Source organism: Sitophilus oryzae, unplaced genomic scaffold (assembly GCF_002938485.1).
Source record: "Sitophilus oryzae breed Bouriz unplaced genomic scaffold, Soryzae_2.0 scaffold_1717_pilon_pilon, whole genome shotgun sequence".
Classification (NCBI taxonomy): domain Eukaryota; kingdom Metazoa; phylum Arthropoda; class Insecta; order Coleoptera; family Curculionidae; genus Sitophilus; species Sitophilus oryzae.
In genome coordinates this window covers 872452-889180 of record NW_022146410.1, presented here as the reverse complement: position 1 = coordinate 889180, position 16729 = coordinate 872452, and the positions used below count along the sequence as shown (strand labels likewise).

The 16729-nt window shown below is 33.0% G+C and overlaps 1 protein-coding gene across 1 annotated transcript in view; it reads left to right on the top strand.

Moving 5' to 3' along the window:
* LOC115881357 (transferrin) overlaps window positions 1–16729 on the top strand; it is a 57453-nt gene that overhangs the window by 17261 nt on the left and 23463 nt on the right. Inside the window, exons 7-9 of the mRNA XM_030898804.1 lie at window positions 2697–2903; window positions 6898–7114; window positions 8530–8619. Of these exons, the coding sequence (XP_030754664.1) occupies window positions 2697–2903; window positions 6898–7114; window positions 8530–8619 (514 nt within the window). The remainder of the gene's footprint in view (window positions 1–2696; window positions 2904–6897; window positions 7115–8529; window positions 8620–16729) is intronic.

The window sequence follows — 16729 nt, the reverse complement described above, 5'->3', positions numbered from 1 at the left end:
AAGAAAAATGCAAGAAAACTTCACCTGAAAGCTTTGATTTGAAGCTTTTTTAAGTTCCATTCGGGAAGCACTTTGCAAATTGTTTATTTTTTTCTTTACAGAATTAATAGTAGCATTTGTATCTATAATTAACAGTTTTAATAAAAAAAAAATCATAAGCTTTGGTTTGTTCCTGTCTGTTATAAAATTTACTTTTAATTTTCCACAGATAGTTCAATTGCCTATACAAATCAATATAATCGGTTTTTATAAAGTCAAATTATAGGTGCCCGGTGGCGTAGAGGTACAGGCTCTCGTCTACCAATCTCGAGGTAGTGGGTTCGAATCCTATACACCCGGCATTTCATCAGCCGACTATTTTTATTAAAATAAAAATAGTTTGGGTACCTAGGTCGACTCAGCCTTAAATGAGTACTTGGGATTCACAATCCTTAGGTAATAATAGGCGGTTGAAGCGTAGTGCTAGCCACATTACCTTCCTTGTATACCGAACGGCTCTAGCATGGCAAGCTGTACTTTACAATTCCCAAGGCGTCAAACGCTATATACGGGAGCTATTATTATTATTATAAAAGTCGTATTATTACCTAAATCGCTCATCTTGATAGTACAAAACTTCCAACTTGTCAAAAGAAGGGAACGTACGATTTGAACTGTCGATTTTTCGCCATACACTTCAGTCGGCTGTGAGATTTAAGTAATCTGCATATTCAGATCTATCGACTGCCTGTATGTGTATGGAGAAATTTTAACTCACTATAATACTAAGGGCTGGCAAAGGTTAGTCTTGGGTCGAGATTTCCCTATGTAAGAAGAGTACAAAGCGTTTATAATGTACTGAACAAAGAGAGGACAGTAAACAGGTCGAAACAGGTAATTAAAATCGAACAAAAATATGCATGTGAACCATGTTTTCAATTTAAGTTGATCAATTTCAGTTGAACCAATAAAGTTTGACCCATTCAAAACTTATCGATCAACTAATGAGTCACAGGCGAATTTAAAGACAAGTTGAAACGCGATTGAGTCGTGAGAGTAAAGCGATCGAGTTTTGTATTCAAGTTTATTTTGCGACTTTGGTGTTGCGGTAAAAAAGACGATCCCCTAATGCAAGCTCTTTGAGCAGGGCTCCTGAAACATCCAGTTTATTTCTCCTCAGTATCCAGTTCCGGACCCAAAACCGACGTTTTCTGTTTTTTTTTGCCAAATTTTAATAAAATGTCTCTGATTTCTTCACTTAATAACTCACAAATGACTGCTATGCCTGCCTGAACAACCTCGTTCGAAGCCATTTTCAAAACTACAATCCAATCAATTTCTATTGACGTGTGTGAACAAAAATTTGGTTTCGTTTTTTATTGGTCAACTTAAGTTGATCAACTAAAATCGACTCGTGAAAATGCGCCTTAAGAGACGTGGAAGGGGATATAGCAGATTTGTCGCAGGTTGACCGGTCGACCCAATCAATACCTCTGTCAGTATTTAAAGTTCTAGGGAAAGGTGTACGTCATGCGTTCAGCTTCACGATTTAATTACGTCTCGTGATACTTAATTTGTTTATTTATTAACGAGTCGTTGTAATTTTCCCTATAGCTTGAATTTTTTTAAGTGCAAGCTCACACTTGCATTTTTGGTAAAAATAAGTGGAATTGAGTGGGTGTTCGATAGTGGTTGCGCTATTAGAACTCTGAATTCAAAAACCGATATCTCGAAATCTATTAGAAATAACAGATTGTAGTTTTTTCAAGAACTTTGTTAATATTTCTGCTGTATTTTCTTTGTAGACAGTATGTGAAAATCTTTATCAATAAAAAAATTACACGATTGCTGAAAATTGCTATGCTCTATAAGTAAATGGATGGATTGTTTACAATTTTTGAATGGAAAAAACAACCCTATCGATTTTTTCTTATGTAAACATATTGTAAAATATCTGATCTTGAAAATAAAAAAAAAGTTTCAATATTTGAAGTGGTTCTTGAGTAATGGCCTGTTATGTGTTAAAAGTTGAGTTTTTAAATTATCGCGATTACTGACGTTTTCTCGTTATAAAAAAATGACACCCTAACGATATCCTTATAATTCCATTTCAGATGCTCAGAAACATGTCTAATGATTTTATCTAGTCATCTCTTGAAAAAAAGTCTTTTAAAAATAAGCGGTTTGTGTTTCTTATATTACTTACTTGATAGGGAAAGGCGTACCGGCAACGCCGCAACAGCACACCGTCGCATTTCTCTCACTTCGACTTAATAAGATCCCTATGCGATTTACTTCCACACATGTAAAAGCCGACCCAAAAGTAACAGTTAACACGGTATACAAATCGACAGTTCTGGACTGCCGGCGAACTGTATGTGAATGGGCACCTTAAGTATGATTACATCTACACATCATTGCTGTTAATATTATGCTGTAAATATATTTTTGAAATGTCGAAAAAATCATTTCCATCTGTAAATAGGATTTTTATCCCCGAATTATCAATTTTTATTTATTCAAGCCGCTTTGATGCTTTTGAAACCTTAAACTTATTTTTATTCTTTAAGAAGCTTTTAACATAAAAATATCCTACATATTTGATGTAAATGTGTTTTCTATTTGGATTTCGAATAGATCTATAAACTATGTATAACTAAATCCCTTAAAAAGGAACCCATACGCATTTTAGTTATTTTTAAACGTATCTTCTCTAGATGTTATTGAAAGAGATTACGGCCCACCTTTCAAGACGATCCGATTCTGCGTTACCTCAAAGGACGAAGAGGACAAGTGTAGGACTTTGAGCAAAGCCGCATTTTCCAGAAATATCCGCCCAAGATTCGATTGTGTTTTAGAAGAGAGCGTCTATAAATGTCTGAATACTATCAGGGATAATGGTGCCGATGTTATTACTCTTGATGGTATGTAAATACATTCTCTCTAATAATCAATAAAGTATTATAAAAACTCTAATAACATTTAAATAGTGTTTCATGAAAAATATGGCCACATGAATCTTTTCCAGTAACTACATATACTAGTACGAGAGCTAGCAACGCCAACGTCGGGAAAACAAGTATTTTAAGAAAGCTAGCTCTTTAATATATCGTTTACTATGCTCTCTGGAACAGCATGCGGTCCGTCTGGCTGTCGGTATAAATGTTGCGTTCCCTACTGCGCATTGAAAGAAGATCCTATATTTTTATTAGTGTTTAAATTCTAGTATTGAATATAAACCGAGCGAGTCTCTATAGCTCAGCGCGTAGATCGAGGTTCCGCCTATCAAGCTATGTTAGAGTTCGAGACCAGGTCAGGGCAAAAACTTTTTTATTTTATTTTCGTTTATATTCTGATAGTAAAGTATTAAATAATTCTGCCGATTCAAAAAAAAAATTAATACTCTCAGAATATAAACGAAAATAAAATAAAAAAGGTCTCGAACTCTGTATCCTCGGTTCGTAGTCGGAAACTCTACGCGCTGCGCTATGGAGACTTGTTCGATTTGTAATTCAATACCAGAATTTAACGGACTAAATAAAAAAAAATATATAGGATCTTCTTCCGATGCGCAGTAGTAAACGCACCGGGCATCGGCAGCTAGATGCACTGCATGCTGTTTCAGAGAGCATAGTAAAAGATATATCAAAGAGCCAGCTTTCTTAAAATACTTTCTCGAAAACGTTGCTCTTAGACTATACATACAGGGTGGCGCTTCTCATACGACGCGGAGGCTTCAAGGAGAACGGTAGTTTATATCTAAATGAAATTTTGAGAGCATATGTAGGTTAATTGAAAGCACTTTATAAAAATATATAGAGTTATACAGGGTGTCCCCGAAAAAAGTTACACATCAAAGTTGTGTTTTTTGTAATGGAACACCCTATATATTAATTGATTTTCAGAGTCTAGGAGAAAAAATAACGGTGAGGTTTATTGAAGATGCATATACATACATACATACCGCCATTACTCGCTGACGAGTATTTGACATGCATCAGAAGATGGTCACGCAAGGCGTTTTCTTTCATGAACTTTCCTGTGACTGAAAAGCCCGATACGTGATGTTATCTGTCTACCGCACTCCAGACATTCAAAAATCTCATTGCTTTGTTGCCTCTTTACTTTTTGGTTGTCGCTCTTAACTGACTTTACAATTCTTCTCCATTCCGTTCTATTGGGAGCTGCTTCATCCCACTCATTCTGCTTGTTAATTCCCTTTAAGGTTTCGTGGAAAATATCCTTGAACCTTTCCACCCGGCCTCCTCTTACCGTCTACAAGCTCACCGTAAAGCAGAGATTTTGGTATGCGGTTTTCTTGCATTCTGCATACGTGACCAGCCCATCTTAAGCGGGACTTTGTAATCATGACTTCAATACTCTTGCAGTTAGCTTTTTCAAGGACCGATACGTTTGAGACATGATGGAACCATTTTATTCTTAACAGTTGTCTAAGATGTCTCTGTTGCAACTTGTTTAATGCGTTCATGTGTCGACGGTACGGCACCCAGGTTTCGTTTCCTGATTGTAGAAAACCCTATCTTTTAATTTCCAGAATGCTCCTGAGGCGCTGCTAATCCTGCTAATCGATATTGGACTTTTCCGAAATCAAACTGCCGAGGTAATTGAATTCCCCGCTACATATTCCAACAGCTCATCTCCGATTTTTATAGCATTGTTGTGATCTTCCGGGGGAGTGCACATGATTTTAGTTTTATCGATGTTCAGCTTAAGTCCCAAGGCCTCGTATGCCCATGTATAACATTTCTTGCAATTGCTGTAACGTATTTGCAACTAGAGCACAGGCATCAGCGTATTGAAGTTCTATGATGAATTTTGTACGTGTTTTTGCCCTGAGTCTTTTTATGTTGAACAGACCGCCGTCGTATCTGTATCTAATGCCCAAACCTCTCTCCTGCAGTTTGCTGTCCACTATAATGGAAATGGAGAGCGCTGCCATGAATATATTGAATAGGAGAGGCGCCAAGAAATATCCCTGCCTAACGCCTGTGTTTGTTAGGAAGGGATCGCTCAGTGATCCATGATATGACACTCTTGATTTGTTGTTGTTATGGAGGCTTTTACGCACTGTAAGAAATTTGATGGGTACTCCGAACTTTTTCATAATTGCCCAAAGTGCATATGCCTAAACTGTAAAGATATTGGCATATTTCACATTTTGTGAAAGAGTAAATTTTAAATTTCAATAATAGCTATCTAAATCTTAATTTACCCTGTATAGCCTGATATTTAATTTCAATAACGATTGTATGTTAAACCAAATTAAAATTTGATCCGAAAAGTTATACAGAGTGAGTCAAAATTAATATGGAACATTGGTCACTTTTATAAACAAGTTACTCCTTTATTTTAAATGGAACACCCAGTATATTATTCCGGTGTTCAATGGGGAATTTATATATCTTCAAAATATTTTTAAGGTTGTACCCTTTAGATAAAAATTCTTCTAGATATTTTAATTTTTATGATTTTGATGCGTCAGCTATATTTATTATTTGAAAAAATCTAGATGGCTGTGATATACCTTTTGTTATCACAGCCTTCTGTTTTTCTACTTTGACTCGTGATTTTATTTGACCAGTTTCCAATTTGAAAGACAGTGAAATTATTATTGGAGAATGTGAAATATAAGGATAAAATTTCGAGATTCTTTTTTGTGTCTGAAAATAGTGAAAAAGCCAAATACATTTTAGATGTTGTACATTCTGATGTTTGTGATTTTGTTGATTACAGAAGAAACTAGATATAAGTCTATAATTATGTGACAAAAATTAGCTAGATGAAATCAAATGCTCAAAATGCTTCCTTTCCTGTTAACTGCTTAAAATGATTCTCTCTTTTCAAAAGATCTTTTCATTTTAAAATGCACATGTCGAGTTCTACTTCGAAAAGCAGCTACAGTTATTTTTCTCATGTTGTCGACAATAGTTGGTCAAATTTTGTAAACATTGTGTTTAACATATCCCCATAAAAAAAACACTAGATAGACTAGATAAAATCAGGAGCAGTTATCTATTCTATAAATTGGTGAATACACACTGCATTCACCAAATAATAGAATCATATGAATTCTCTCTGATGTAGCATAAGTTGTTACAAAATGTAGGGTAATAATGTTCGGTGTAATGTATGTAGGATAAGTTGTTACAAACGTCATACATAATAATATCACAGCCACCTAGATTTTTCAACTAATAAAGATCTACTGTCACTAAATTATAAAAATGAAAATACCTAGGAAAATCTTTGTTTGAGATGTAGGCAACCTTAATAGTATTTTGAAAGAACATGAATTCCCCATTGCATATCGGAATAATATACTGGTTGTTCCATTTAAAATAAAAGAGTAACTTGCTTTTAGAAGTGATCAATGTTCAATATTAATTTTGTCTCACCCTGTATAACTTTTTGGGCCAAGTTTTAATTTGATTTAAAGTACAATAGTTATTTTAACTAGATATTAGGCTAAACTAGATAAATTTCAATTTAGGTAGCTTTTATTGTAATTTAAAAATTGTTCTTTATTTTTAGAAAATGTTAAATACTCGTATGTCCAAAACCTTACATTTTAGTCATATACTTCTCTAATAAAACTTTATTTTTCTGTAATAAAACTCTATTAAGCTTTATTTTTCTCCGAGAATCTGAAAATCAATTAATATATAGGGTGTTCCTTTCCAAAAAACACAACTTTGATATGTAACTTTTTTTGGGGACACCCCGTAGAGCTCTTTATATTTTTAAAAAGTGCCCTAAATTAACCGACATCAATTTAGATGATTTAGGTATTCGCAATCTTTCTTTGGACCTTTGTTCTTCCAATAAGAAAGTTTTCAAGATTTTCTACCAAGTTATGAAAAAAAACTACACTCAATATAAATACTTTATTATTTTTAGGCGGTCTGGTTGATATTGCCCAAAAAGAACACAACCTTAAACCCATTCTTGCCGAACAATATGGTCCTACTGGTGGATCTTATTACGCTGTAGCCGTGGTAAGGAAGGATTCTTCCATCAAGTCCTTCGAGGATCTAAGAGGAAAGAAGTCATGTCACACTGGTATTGGCAGGACTGCTGGATACAACGCTCCATTGTACACTTTGGTTTCCAAAGGGTTGATCAAGGAGGGAGACTGTCCTTATCCTAAGGCACTGACGGCGTTCTTCAGTGGTGGTAGTTGCTTGCCAGGTTCCAAAGACCCGAGGTGAGTAGAATTTTAAAAAATATAAAATTATAGATTATTGTCGAGCTTGACAATGAGTAAAAGGATAACTCTGGCACAAAAATGTATTTGTTGAACTATTTTGACACATTAATATGAATCGTTTAATGAAAGGCTTAAATCTAATGTTAATAATTCGATATCTAGGTGAACATATCATGATATAAGTATAAGTAGATTGCTGATATGTCTTCTGAATGGTATTTGTTTTTCTACTTTGACTCGTGATTTTATTTGACCAGTTTCCAATTTGAAAGACAGTGAAATTATTATTGGAGAATGTGAAATATAAGGATAAAATTTCGAGATTCTTTTTTGTGTCTGAAAATAGTGAAAAAGCCAAATACATTTTAGATGTTGTACATTCTGATGTTTGTGACCCAATGAATATTTTGGATTATTTTCATTTATAGATGAATACACAATATATTGTAGGGTTAGGTTATAATTTTTAAAGCATAAGAATTTTACTTTGGAAACATTTAATGAATATACCTAAGTAGGTACGTATCATGTTTGATCCCTCACTCGGAAGCCTTGGGTCCATCGCTATACCCCTGTTATTGTTGTACCAATGTGTATTGTTGTCTCTCATTCTTTGTTTGCGTTAAAGCAATTCCAGCTCTTTGCAAAGTTCCCGATGTCGCTGATGTTGGCTTCTGCTGCTTCATCTGGTCCCTCCAAAAAACCTTGCCCTAAAGTTTAAAAGCATCGGTATTCCTGTGCCGGACAGTGGCACAGCAGGTGCTGTATGGTTTCTTCTTCCTCTCAGCATTCTCTGCAGTAGTCGTCGTTGGAAATCTTCCATCTCACGAGGTTTATCCCCGTGGGATAGTTTCCATTGATGACACCTACAATTATGCGTACTAAAGATTAAATGCTTACAAACAGATAATGGAATAGGTGAATATTGTAATAATACTTATGAAAATTATTTTATATGGTATTCAAAGAAGGCTATCAGCTCCATATACTCTACAACGAAATGGTCTTTCTGAGAGGAAATATATAGAATTTTGATTGAAAAAAATTGTGTATAGATGAGAAAGATTTACCATTAGTAGAATGTTTGGTTTGAAAAATTTCCTTCAAAATTACCTTCAAATAGGAAGATGTTTTAGTATTACCACGAGTAGTTTACCTCAATAGAGGAAATACATAGCTGGCAAGCTAACTATTAGTTCATGTAGACATTCCGAGCTCATAAGAATTTTATCCTCTGGATTTATTTTTGTTAATTCTAATGTGTGTAGTATAACAAAATATATTATTTATTTAATCATATAGGTATATATTATTATTGGCTGGTTGATCAAGGAGGGAGACTGTCCTTATCCTAAGGCACTGACGGCGTTCTTCAGTGGTGGTAGTTGCTTGCCAGGTTCCAAAGACCCGAGGTGAGTAGAATTTTAAAAAATATAAAATTATAGATTATTGTCGAGCTTGACAATGAGTAAAAGGATAACTCTGGGACAAAAATGTATTTGTTGAACTATTTTGACACATTAATATGAATCGTTTAATGAAAGGCTTAAATTTAATGTTAATAATTCGATATCTAGGTGAACATATCATGATATAAGTATCAGTAGATTGCTGTTATGTCTTCTGAATGGTATTTGTTTTTCTACTTTGACTCTTGATTTTATTTGACCAGTTTCCAATTTGAAAGACAGTGAAATTATTATTGGAGAATGTGAAATATAAGGATGACATTTCGAGATTCTTTTTTGTGTCTGAAAATAGTGAAAAAGCCAAATACATTTTAGATGTTGTACATTCTGATGTTTGTGACCCAATGAATATTTTGGATTATTTTCATTTATAGATGAATACACAATATATTGTAGGGTTAGGTTATAGCATAAGCATTTTACTTTGGAAACATTTAATGAATATACCTAAGTAGGTACGTATCATGTTTGATCCCTCACTCGGAAGCCTTGGACCCATCGCTATACCCCTGTTATTGTTGTACCAATGTGTATTGTTGTCTCTCATTCTTTGTTTGCGTTAAAGCACTTCCAGCTCTTTGCAAAGTTCCCGATGTCGCTGATGTTGGCTTCTGCTGCTTCATCTGGTCCCTCCAAAAAACCTTGCCCTAAAGTTTTAAAGCATCGGTATTCCTGTGCCGGACAGTGGCACAGCAGGTGCTCTATGGTTTCTTCTTCCTCTCAGCATTCTCTGCAGTAGTCGTTGTTGGAAATCTTCCATCTCGCGAGGTTTACCCCGTGGGATAGTTTCCATTGATGACACCTACAATTATGCGTACTAAAGATTAAATGCTTACAAATAGATAATGGAATAGGTGAATATTGTAATAATACTTATGAAAATTATTTTATATGGTATTCAAAGAAGGCTATCAGCTCCATATACTCTACAACGAAATGGTCTTTCTGAGAGCAAATATATAGAATTTTGATTGAAAAAAATTGTGTATAGATGAGAAAGATTTACCATTAGTAGAATGTTTGGTTTGAAAAATTTTCAAATAGAAAGATGTTTTAGTATTACCTCGAGTAGTTTACCTCAATAGAGGAAATACATAGCTGGCAAGCTAACTATTAGTTCATGTAGACATTCCGAGCTCATAAGAATTTTATCCTCTGGATTTATTTTTGTTAATTCTAATGTGTGTAGTATAACAAAATATATTATTTATTTAATCATATAGGTATATATTATTATTGTCAAGTAAAGAAAGTAATTTTGCGCACATCGTGGGAACAATGGGATTAATAAAATAATGTGTTTACACTAAGAAAATTAAATAAACTGTTACGTTTATGTATAATAACACTATTTATTAATCATGCCATGTTGCTTATATTCATTTAGATCGTGTCTGGTGACTGTACGTATTTATGTAGAGGAAACGAATTAAAGGATAATATGTCAGAGAAATATGTAAACAGAGGGATAGGGGCTCTAACATACAAGGTCCGACAAAAGTGCGTCGGGCATCTGTAGCACCCAAAATACATTATAAGACTATATTGCTAGTACCGCGTTTACACAATGAGTGGAAAGTGAAGCCAAAGAAGTGAAATAGGAATATCAATCTGGCATAAGTCTATCCTTCCGGTTCAACAGAATCTTCGTGCGCTTGTGCCAAATAAAATGATCTGATTCGTCTACTTCATCGCTGAACGCTGTCATCTACCTGCCCTCTATTTTAAACTCTAATTAATATTAATAACATATAATATATTATTTTTTATTGGTAAACTACGTTAAAAGGTGCTTTGGAAATGTTTTCATAAAAATACAAAATTTTCCATAGCAAAAAACAGCGATTTGTTAAAAATAGACATTTTTGAAAAACACCCTGTAACTCTGAAACGGTAACAGATATGGATGGGCGGTTTTCACCATCAAGTTTTGGATAAAAATTGAGCTCCAGACACCGATATTAGTTTTCGTCTTTCTCCTACAGAAAAAGGTGTTTCCCTTTAAAAGCGTCCAATTTGACTCACCCTGTACTTTATATTCGTATTTCCAAATATATCACATTATATTATATAAATTGCATTTTCAAGTGCTTTTTATTGTCTTTTTTTGTTCGGCGTTATTTATTTTCTGATTGGTAAATTTCAATATGCTTTTTTATCGGCTGCAAACCCGATGGGAAAATATTATGTGTGTCATTTTGGGGTGTTTATTTTTATCTTGGAGTAGAGAGCGAGGTGGGTGGGACCTTGTTTTGAATTTTTATTCCCGTAATTCATGCGTATTTATACAGCTCGCTCCGAATACTGAATAAGCATTGAATTAGCATAACGGTCGAGGCAAAATGCTAAGGTTTCAACTGAAAACGTGAACGTTTAGTTGATTTTTATGTTTTATTAGATTTTAGTAATTTTAGAAGCGGGTATGTAATAAAAATCATAAAAACGAAATCGTATATTGTATTATAAATGTATTCTTTCATTAATTCCCATATTAAATTTGTCCATAAAAAAATAAATGGTTGGCAAATTCTCAGAATTAAATAAATATGCTGGAATTGTCAGTAGTAATACAGGATTTATAAACTCTGTTCATTGAAGATATTTTATACTTAGTATTTTTTTTTAAATAAGGAAAACTGAATCGTTGATTGAAAAATAAGAAGATGCGCAACCTTATGGGCGATTTCGTGACACAAAATCTGTCCCATACAACGAAATCACAAATTACCTACGAAATGTTAAGATACATGGAATGGCCCCGGGCTATCTAAGCAATGAGCGGAATATGCAGCCAACATAAGAAAGAGAGGTCCGAGAGAGAGAGACGGCGATAGTCAGGGCAAAAGACGCGCGGATTTAAATGGCCGGTATAGGAAATATTAGGAATATTTTCAGATTTATAGTAATAAAAACACTTTAAATTAATTTTAGGTAATTTGGAGGTAATTGTAAGGTAATAAAAGTACTGATTTTGAAAAATTGAAATATATTACTCGAGATTAACCCAACTAAACACAAATAAAAACACTAAATAGTAGGTATAAATTTATTTTTTATATAGGTTAGTAAAAAATCCAACGCTATAATTTAAGCAAACTTCTTACCTACATACTTATACCCAGGGTTGTGGTGGGGTACCAAATCAAGTGACTTTTTTAAATTTTAATCATGTGATTTAAATAAAAAAAAAATAATTTTATTGAAACTTTATAATAAATAAAAAAATAACTGTAAAAGTTATAAAAATGTGTTTTAGAAAACTATAAAAAATATTTCTATAACATATAACAGATAATAAATCGAAAAATAATTGTAAATGTTATAGAACTATATAAAAATATCTGTTCATCAATTTAAATGTTGGACCGATTTTTGAAGTAATTTCGTGTGAATCCATTAGACCGCTAAACTAAAATTTTAAAATTTATGTATAAGTGACAAAAAGTCGCTGTTCGAATACATATCATTCGCAGTGTAGTGCAGAACTAGGAAATAGGTTCTTCTGATATAGAGACTATATCTTCATTCCCGAGAAATTATAATCGTCAGAAAATATGTTGTTTTATATATTTTTTTTCAAACGGTGTATTTTTTTTTGAAAATGTTTCCAAATTCCTACCGACATTTTGATCAGCTGTAAGTTCCTTACACTTTGACGTTAAATAATATTAATTTAATTCTAGAATTAGGACTATTTCCGAACAATAGTGTATTGCTTTATTAGGAGTAAAAATTACCCTTTTTTTGACGAATTGAAGGACCATCGTAAAACTATTCCGACGTTACAGGGAGGCACAAAAAGTACATTTTTACTCCGAACAGGACAAAATCTTTTCTTAAAACATTACAAATAATGTTTTAATCAATTTGAGAAACATTGCTAATAATATAAACAGTAATCGAGCAACAATTTTTACACTCGTTGAATTTGACCCTTAATATTTTTTTGTTTAATAATATATTTTTGTACTTTTGTGCTTAGGCGTAAAAGTGCTTTACTTTTATGCATAGGCGTTAAAATTACAAAAGTTATTACTCTTGGGACGTTTGAAAAAAATCCTTTTGATCTGAAGCGAGCGACTTTTTATTAGAGTTATAAAGATTTAGCCATTTAGGATAGGACTTTAATTGTAAATAAGTCCTAGTCATTTTGAAATCCGATTTAAATATTGTTTTGAATTAGTAACCATAACCAGTAACCATAACTTTCTTAAGTTGGGGTCCTTGGGAATTCTATTATTTATTAAAAATAGATAATATTTTAGCAATCCATTACTAATCAAAGGGAAAAACTTACCTGTGAAACTTCATTTTAACCTCCTTTGTTCGCCTATTGCTACAATTCACTGCACTGCAAGATTCAACCATTTCAACACAAATACAACTAAAAAATCGTCTATGCGGTCTAAAAATGTTTGTAATAATCACCAAAAAGTATAAATAACAGTTTAAAACTCCACCAGAAACAAAAATACACTCAAAAATCTCTAAAAACATGCACTAAAAACTGACAAAAACACACGGTTTTAATGACAAGAAGCCATTTTCTGCCCTGACTATCGCTATCCTTCGTGTCTGTCTCATTCTAACATCGATCGATACGGGGCAGACCCATTCCATATATCTTAACATTTCGTTGGTCCCATACCTGTCCGAGATGTAGCTGCCGTTACCGTCAGCCTGTCCGAGAATTTCGAGATTTAGTTTAGCTCTGCGCCGCTGCACGTTGATAGTCGTATACAGCGCAGAGGATAAAGAATACTGTGTAGCGTAGTTTTGCTTTCAGTCGACAGAGTGGGCGATTGTCGATGCCGCAGACAGTGTTGCCAGAACTACTGATTAATCCGTAGATTTACGGACTTTGGGTACAGTACGTTCATAATACCTACGGATTTTCTATCGTTAAACAATTTAATATAATATTATATACTTAAAGAAAGAACGGTGTCAGAGTTGGCTTCGAAATGAAGATCGCTGTTATTTCAAATAAGTAAAATATTATGGTAAATGTCAATAATCGTCATTTCCAAGCCAACTTAACGACTTTTTTTTCGATCATACGACATATTCAGCACCTATAAAAGAATTTTTATTTTTGTTGTTTATTCTATATTTAACACGAATACATTTTCAATACATAAACACGGATTTTTCATCCAAAGATATTTTCGTCAAACGTATTACAGGTATTACACATTTTAATATGGCAACACCGTTTTCGATATGCCTTCGCTGGCCGAATTAGAGAAAATAAGTGTTTTAAGCGTTGACCGCAGAACGATTGGTGTCTCGACCGTATACAGGCACTTGAGACGTAAGGAGAAATCAAATCAGCCTTGTCACGAATTCGCCCAATAGACTGCGTATCTTCTCAATTATTTCAATCAACGATAATATATTTTATGTAATTATATATCGAGAAACTATGGTAACGCTGGCGCTGGTTGAATTTGACACTTTATGTCAGTTTAATAATATATTTTTCATACCTTTGTGCTTAAGCGTAAAAGTGCTTCACTTTTATGCCTAGGCGTTAAAATGACGTTTTTATATTGTCAATCATGTCGCAAGAATTAATACTTTTGTGACATTTAAAGAAAATAGTATATTGTCTTATTAGGAGTAAAAATGACACTTTTTGTGGCGAGGTATTATAGCTGATGCACAAAAAATCATTTTTACTCCGAATAGAACATGCTATTTTTTCAAACGTCACAAATCATTTTTTAAACAATTTTAAACGTCCCAAATAACATAAAAATATTTAAACGTACATAATACCTTGCAAGTAATTATATCAGAGATTATATATGGAAAAACTATAGTGACGCTCGTTGAATTTGACAGTTGTGCTTAGGTATAAAAGTGCTTTACTTTTATGCCTAGGCGTTAAAATGACTTTTTTATATTGTCAATGGCGGCTCAAAAATAAGTGTTTATGTGACATTTGTAAAAAATACTATATAGTTTTATTAGAAGTAAAAACTTTTTTGTGGAGAGGTCGTACGTTTGACTTACATACACGACATGACGACATACAGGCGACCCACAAAAAGTAATTTTTACTCCGAATAGAACATGTTATTTTTTTTTCAAACGCCACAAATATTTCTTTAAAATAAAAATATTTAAAAGTAATACACCTTGTATGTAATTATATATCGAGAAACTATGGTCGCGCTAGCTGAATTTGACACTTTATGTCAGTTTAATAATATACAGGGTGGCGCATCTCATTCGCCTCGGTTGATTATACGAAAACAGAAAGATGTAGAAACAAAATATTTTATGGGTATATGTAGGAAGGCAATGCGCATAATTTAAAATTATTTTGAAATGTACAGGGTGTATCAGAACTAAGATCCATAAGAAAACTTATATTTTTTCTTATGGAACACCCGGTATTTTATTTCCTTTTTAGATTCTTGGACATAAAATAAGGCATTTATTAAAAGGGTTTAATATGTTTAAAAGCTTTGGTTTTCGAGATATTTAAAGATGTTTAAATTTGCAAGCTACTATAGAATAGATTATTAACATCATGTACATTACTTTTCAGAATTAATTCTTGCGTTGAGTTTGAAGGTAAAGAAATAAACTTTACTGAAAAAAGGCATTGCTTCCTTAAATTTATACAGGGGTATCAAAAGTTCCTGATTTAATTTAAGGATTTATTTTTTATAAAAACTTCGTTATTTTAAATACAACACCCTGTATTTTTTATAATAAATCGACGCAGATTCAAATGCTCTTTCAAACTATATTAGGGTTTCCTATACCTATCTAGCTCAGATTTTGAATAAAAAGCGATTTTTAAATAAAATTGCAATCAAGATGGCTGCTGTCGCCATGGCAATTTTCTAGTGACAGTTAGTAACTATTTTCAAAATCCACATTAGTTTATGGACATTATTATTTATAATTTATAACAGTTTATTTAGATTTATCTACAATAGTTTATATAAAAAAAGTTAGTTTTTTGTTAGTTTACCTGATTTTGAAGGTTCAAAATAAAAATTGATAATTTTATATAAATATGTAGAATGTAGAATGTTTAGAAGGGGAGTTAATCACCGCGACCTTATAGATCTATTGTGTGTTCCCCTTTCTTGAGTTATAACGAGTTATAACTCATCATACAGTCTCAGGGCTTTAAGAAAAGCCAGTATCTGAGACGGCTCCACACTGGAGTTAGTGGGTTTTTCTTGATTGGGTTCTTTACTTTTTGGGATCAAATAATGAGCAAAAGGCTCATTATCGGAATCACAATCGCTTTCTTGATCGGGAATTCCCACAGATCCTTCTTGAAAATTTTTTGTAGACTGTTAAAAAAATTCATAAATCCATTAAGTGCACTTAATAGATTTTTCTGAGAGAAATTTAGCGTCTGCGTGGACTTAGTTATTTTGAAGCTAATAATATCTCGTATATTTGAACTGTATTGGACTTAAAGGATATTTAATATTAGAGGTTATACCTAAATGGACTTAGTAATGTGAAAAAACGATTTTATGAAAAAGTGGACTTACATGGTTTTCCTTGTACGCCCACGATATAATAAAAAGTTATTTTTTTGTTAGTTTACCTGATTTTGAAGGTTCAAAATAAAAATTGATAATTTTATATAAATATAAGATGATATTAAACTTTTAGCACTTCTATCATAATCGCAACTATTATGAATAAAAATTAACCGCATACAACTACGAATATACTAATTACAGAATAAATTTGAATTTTCGATCTGCCCTTGCAGCTGGATATTACGCCAAATACCACTTCCGATGGTCGTGTTTAAAGCCGAGCTCATTCCCAATAATCCTTTAACGTGAACGTAGCATCCGTCATAGTATAAAAGGGCGTTATTAGCGGCTATGCAACAAGGCTGAATACTCAGAGTAGGAAAAGATCATATTTCCTGAAAATCTGAGAATTGTAAACATATAAAATAAGAAAAACGCCACTAAACCGATATTTTTTTTGTAAAATGCAGCTGCGTTAAATTCCAAATGAAAACCAGCTGTCGGTGGCTTTTTATTTGAAAGCAAATTTG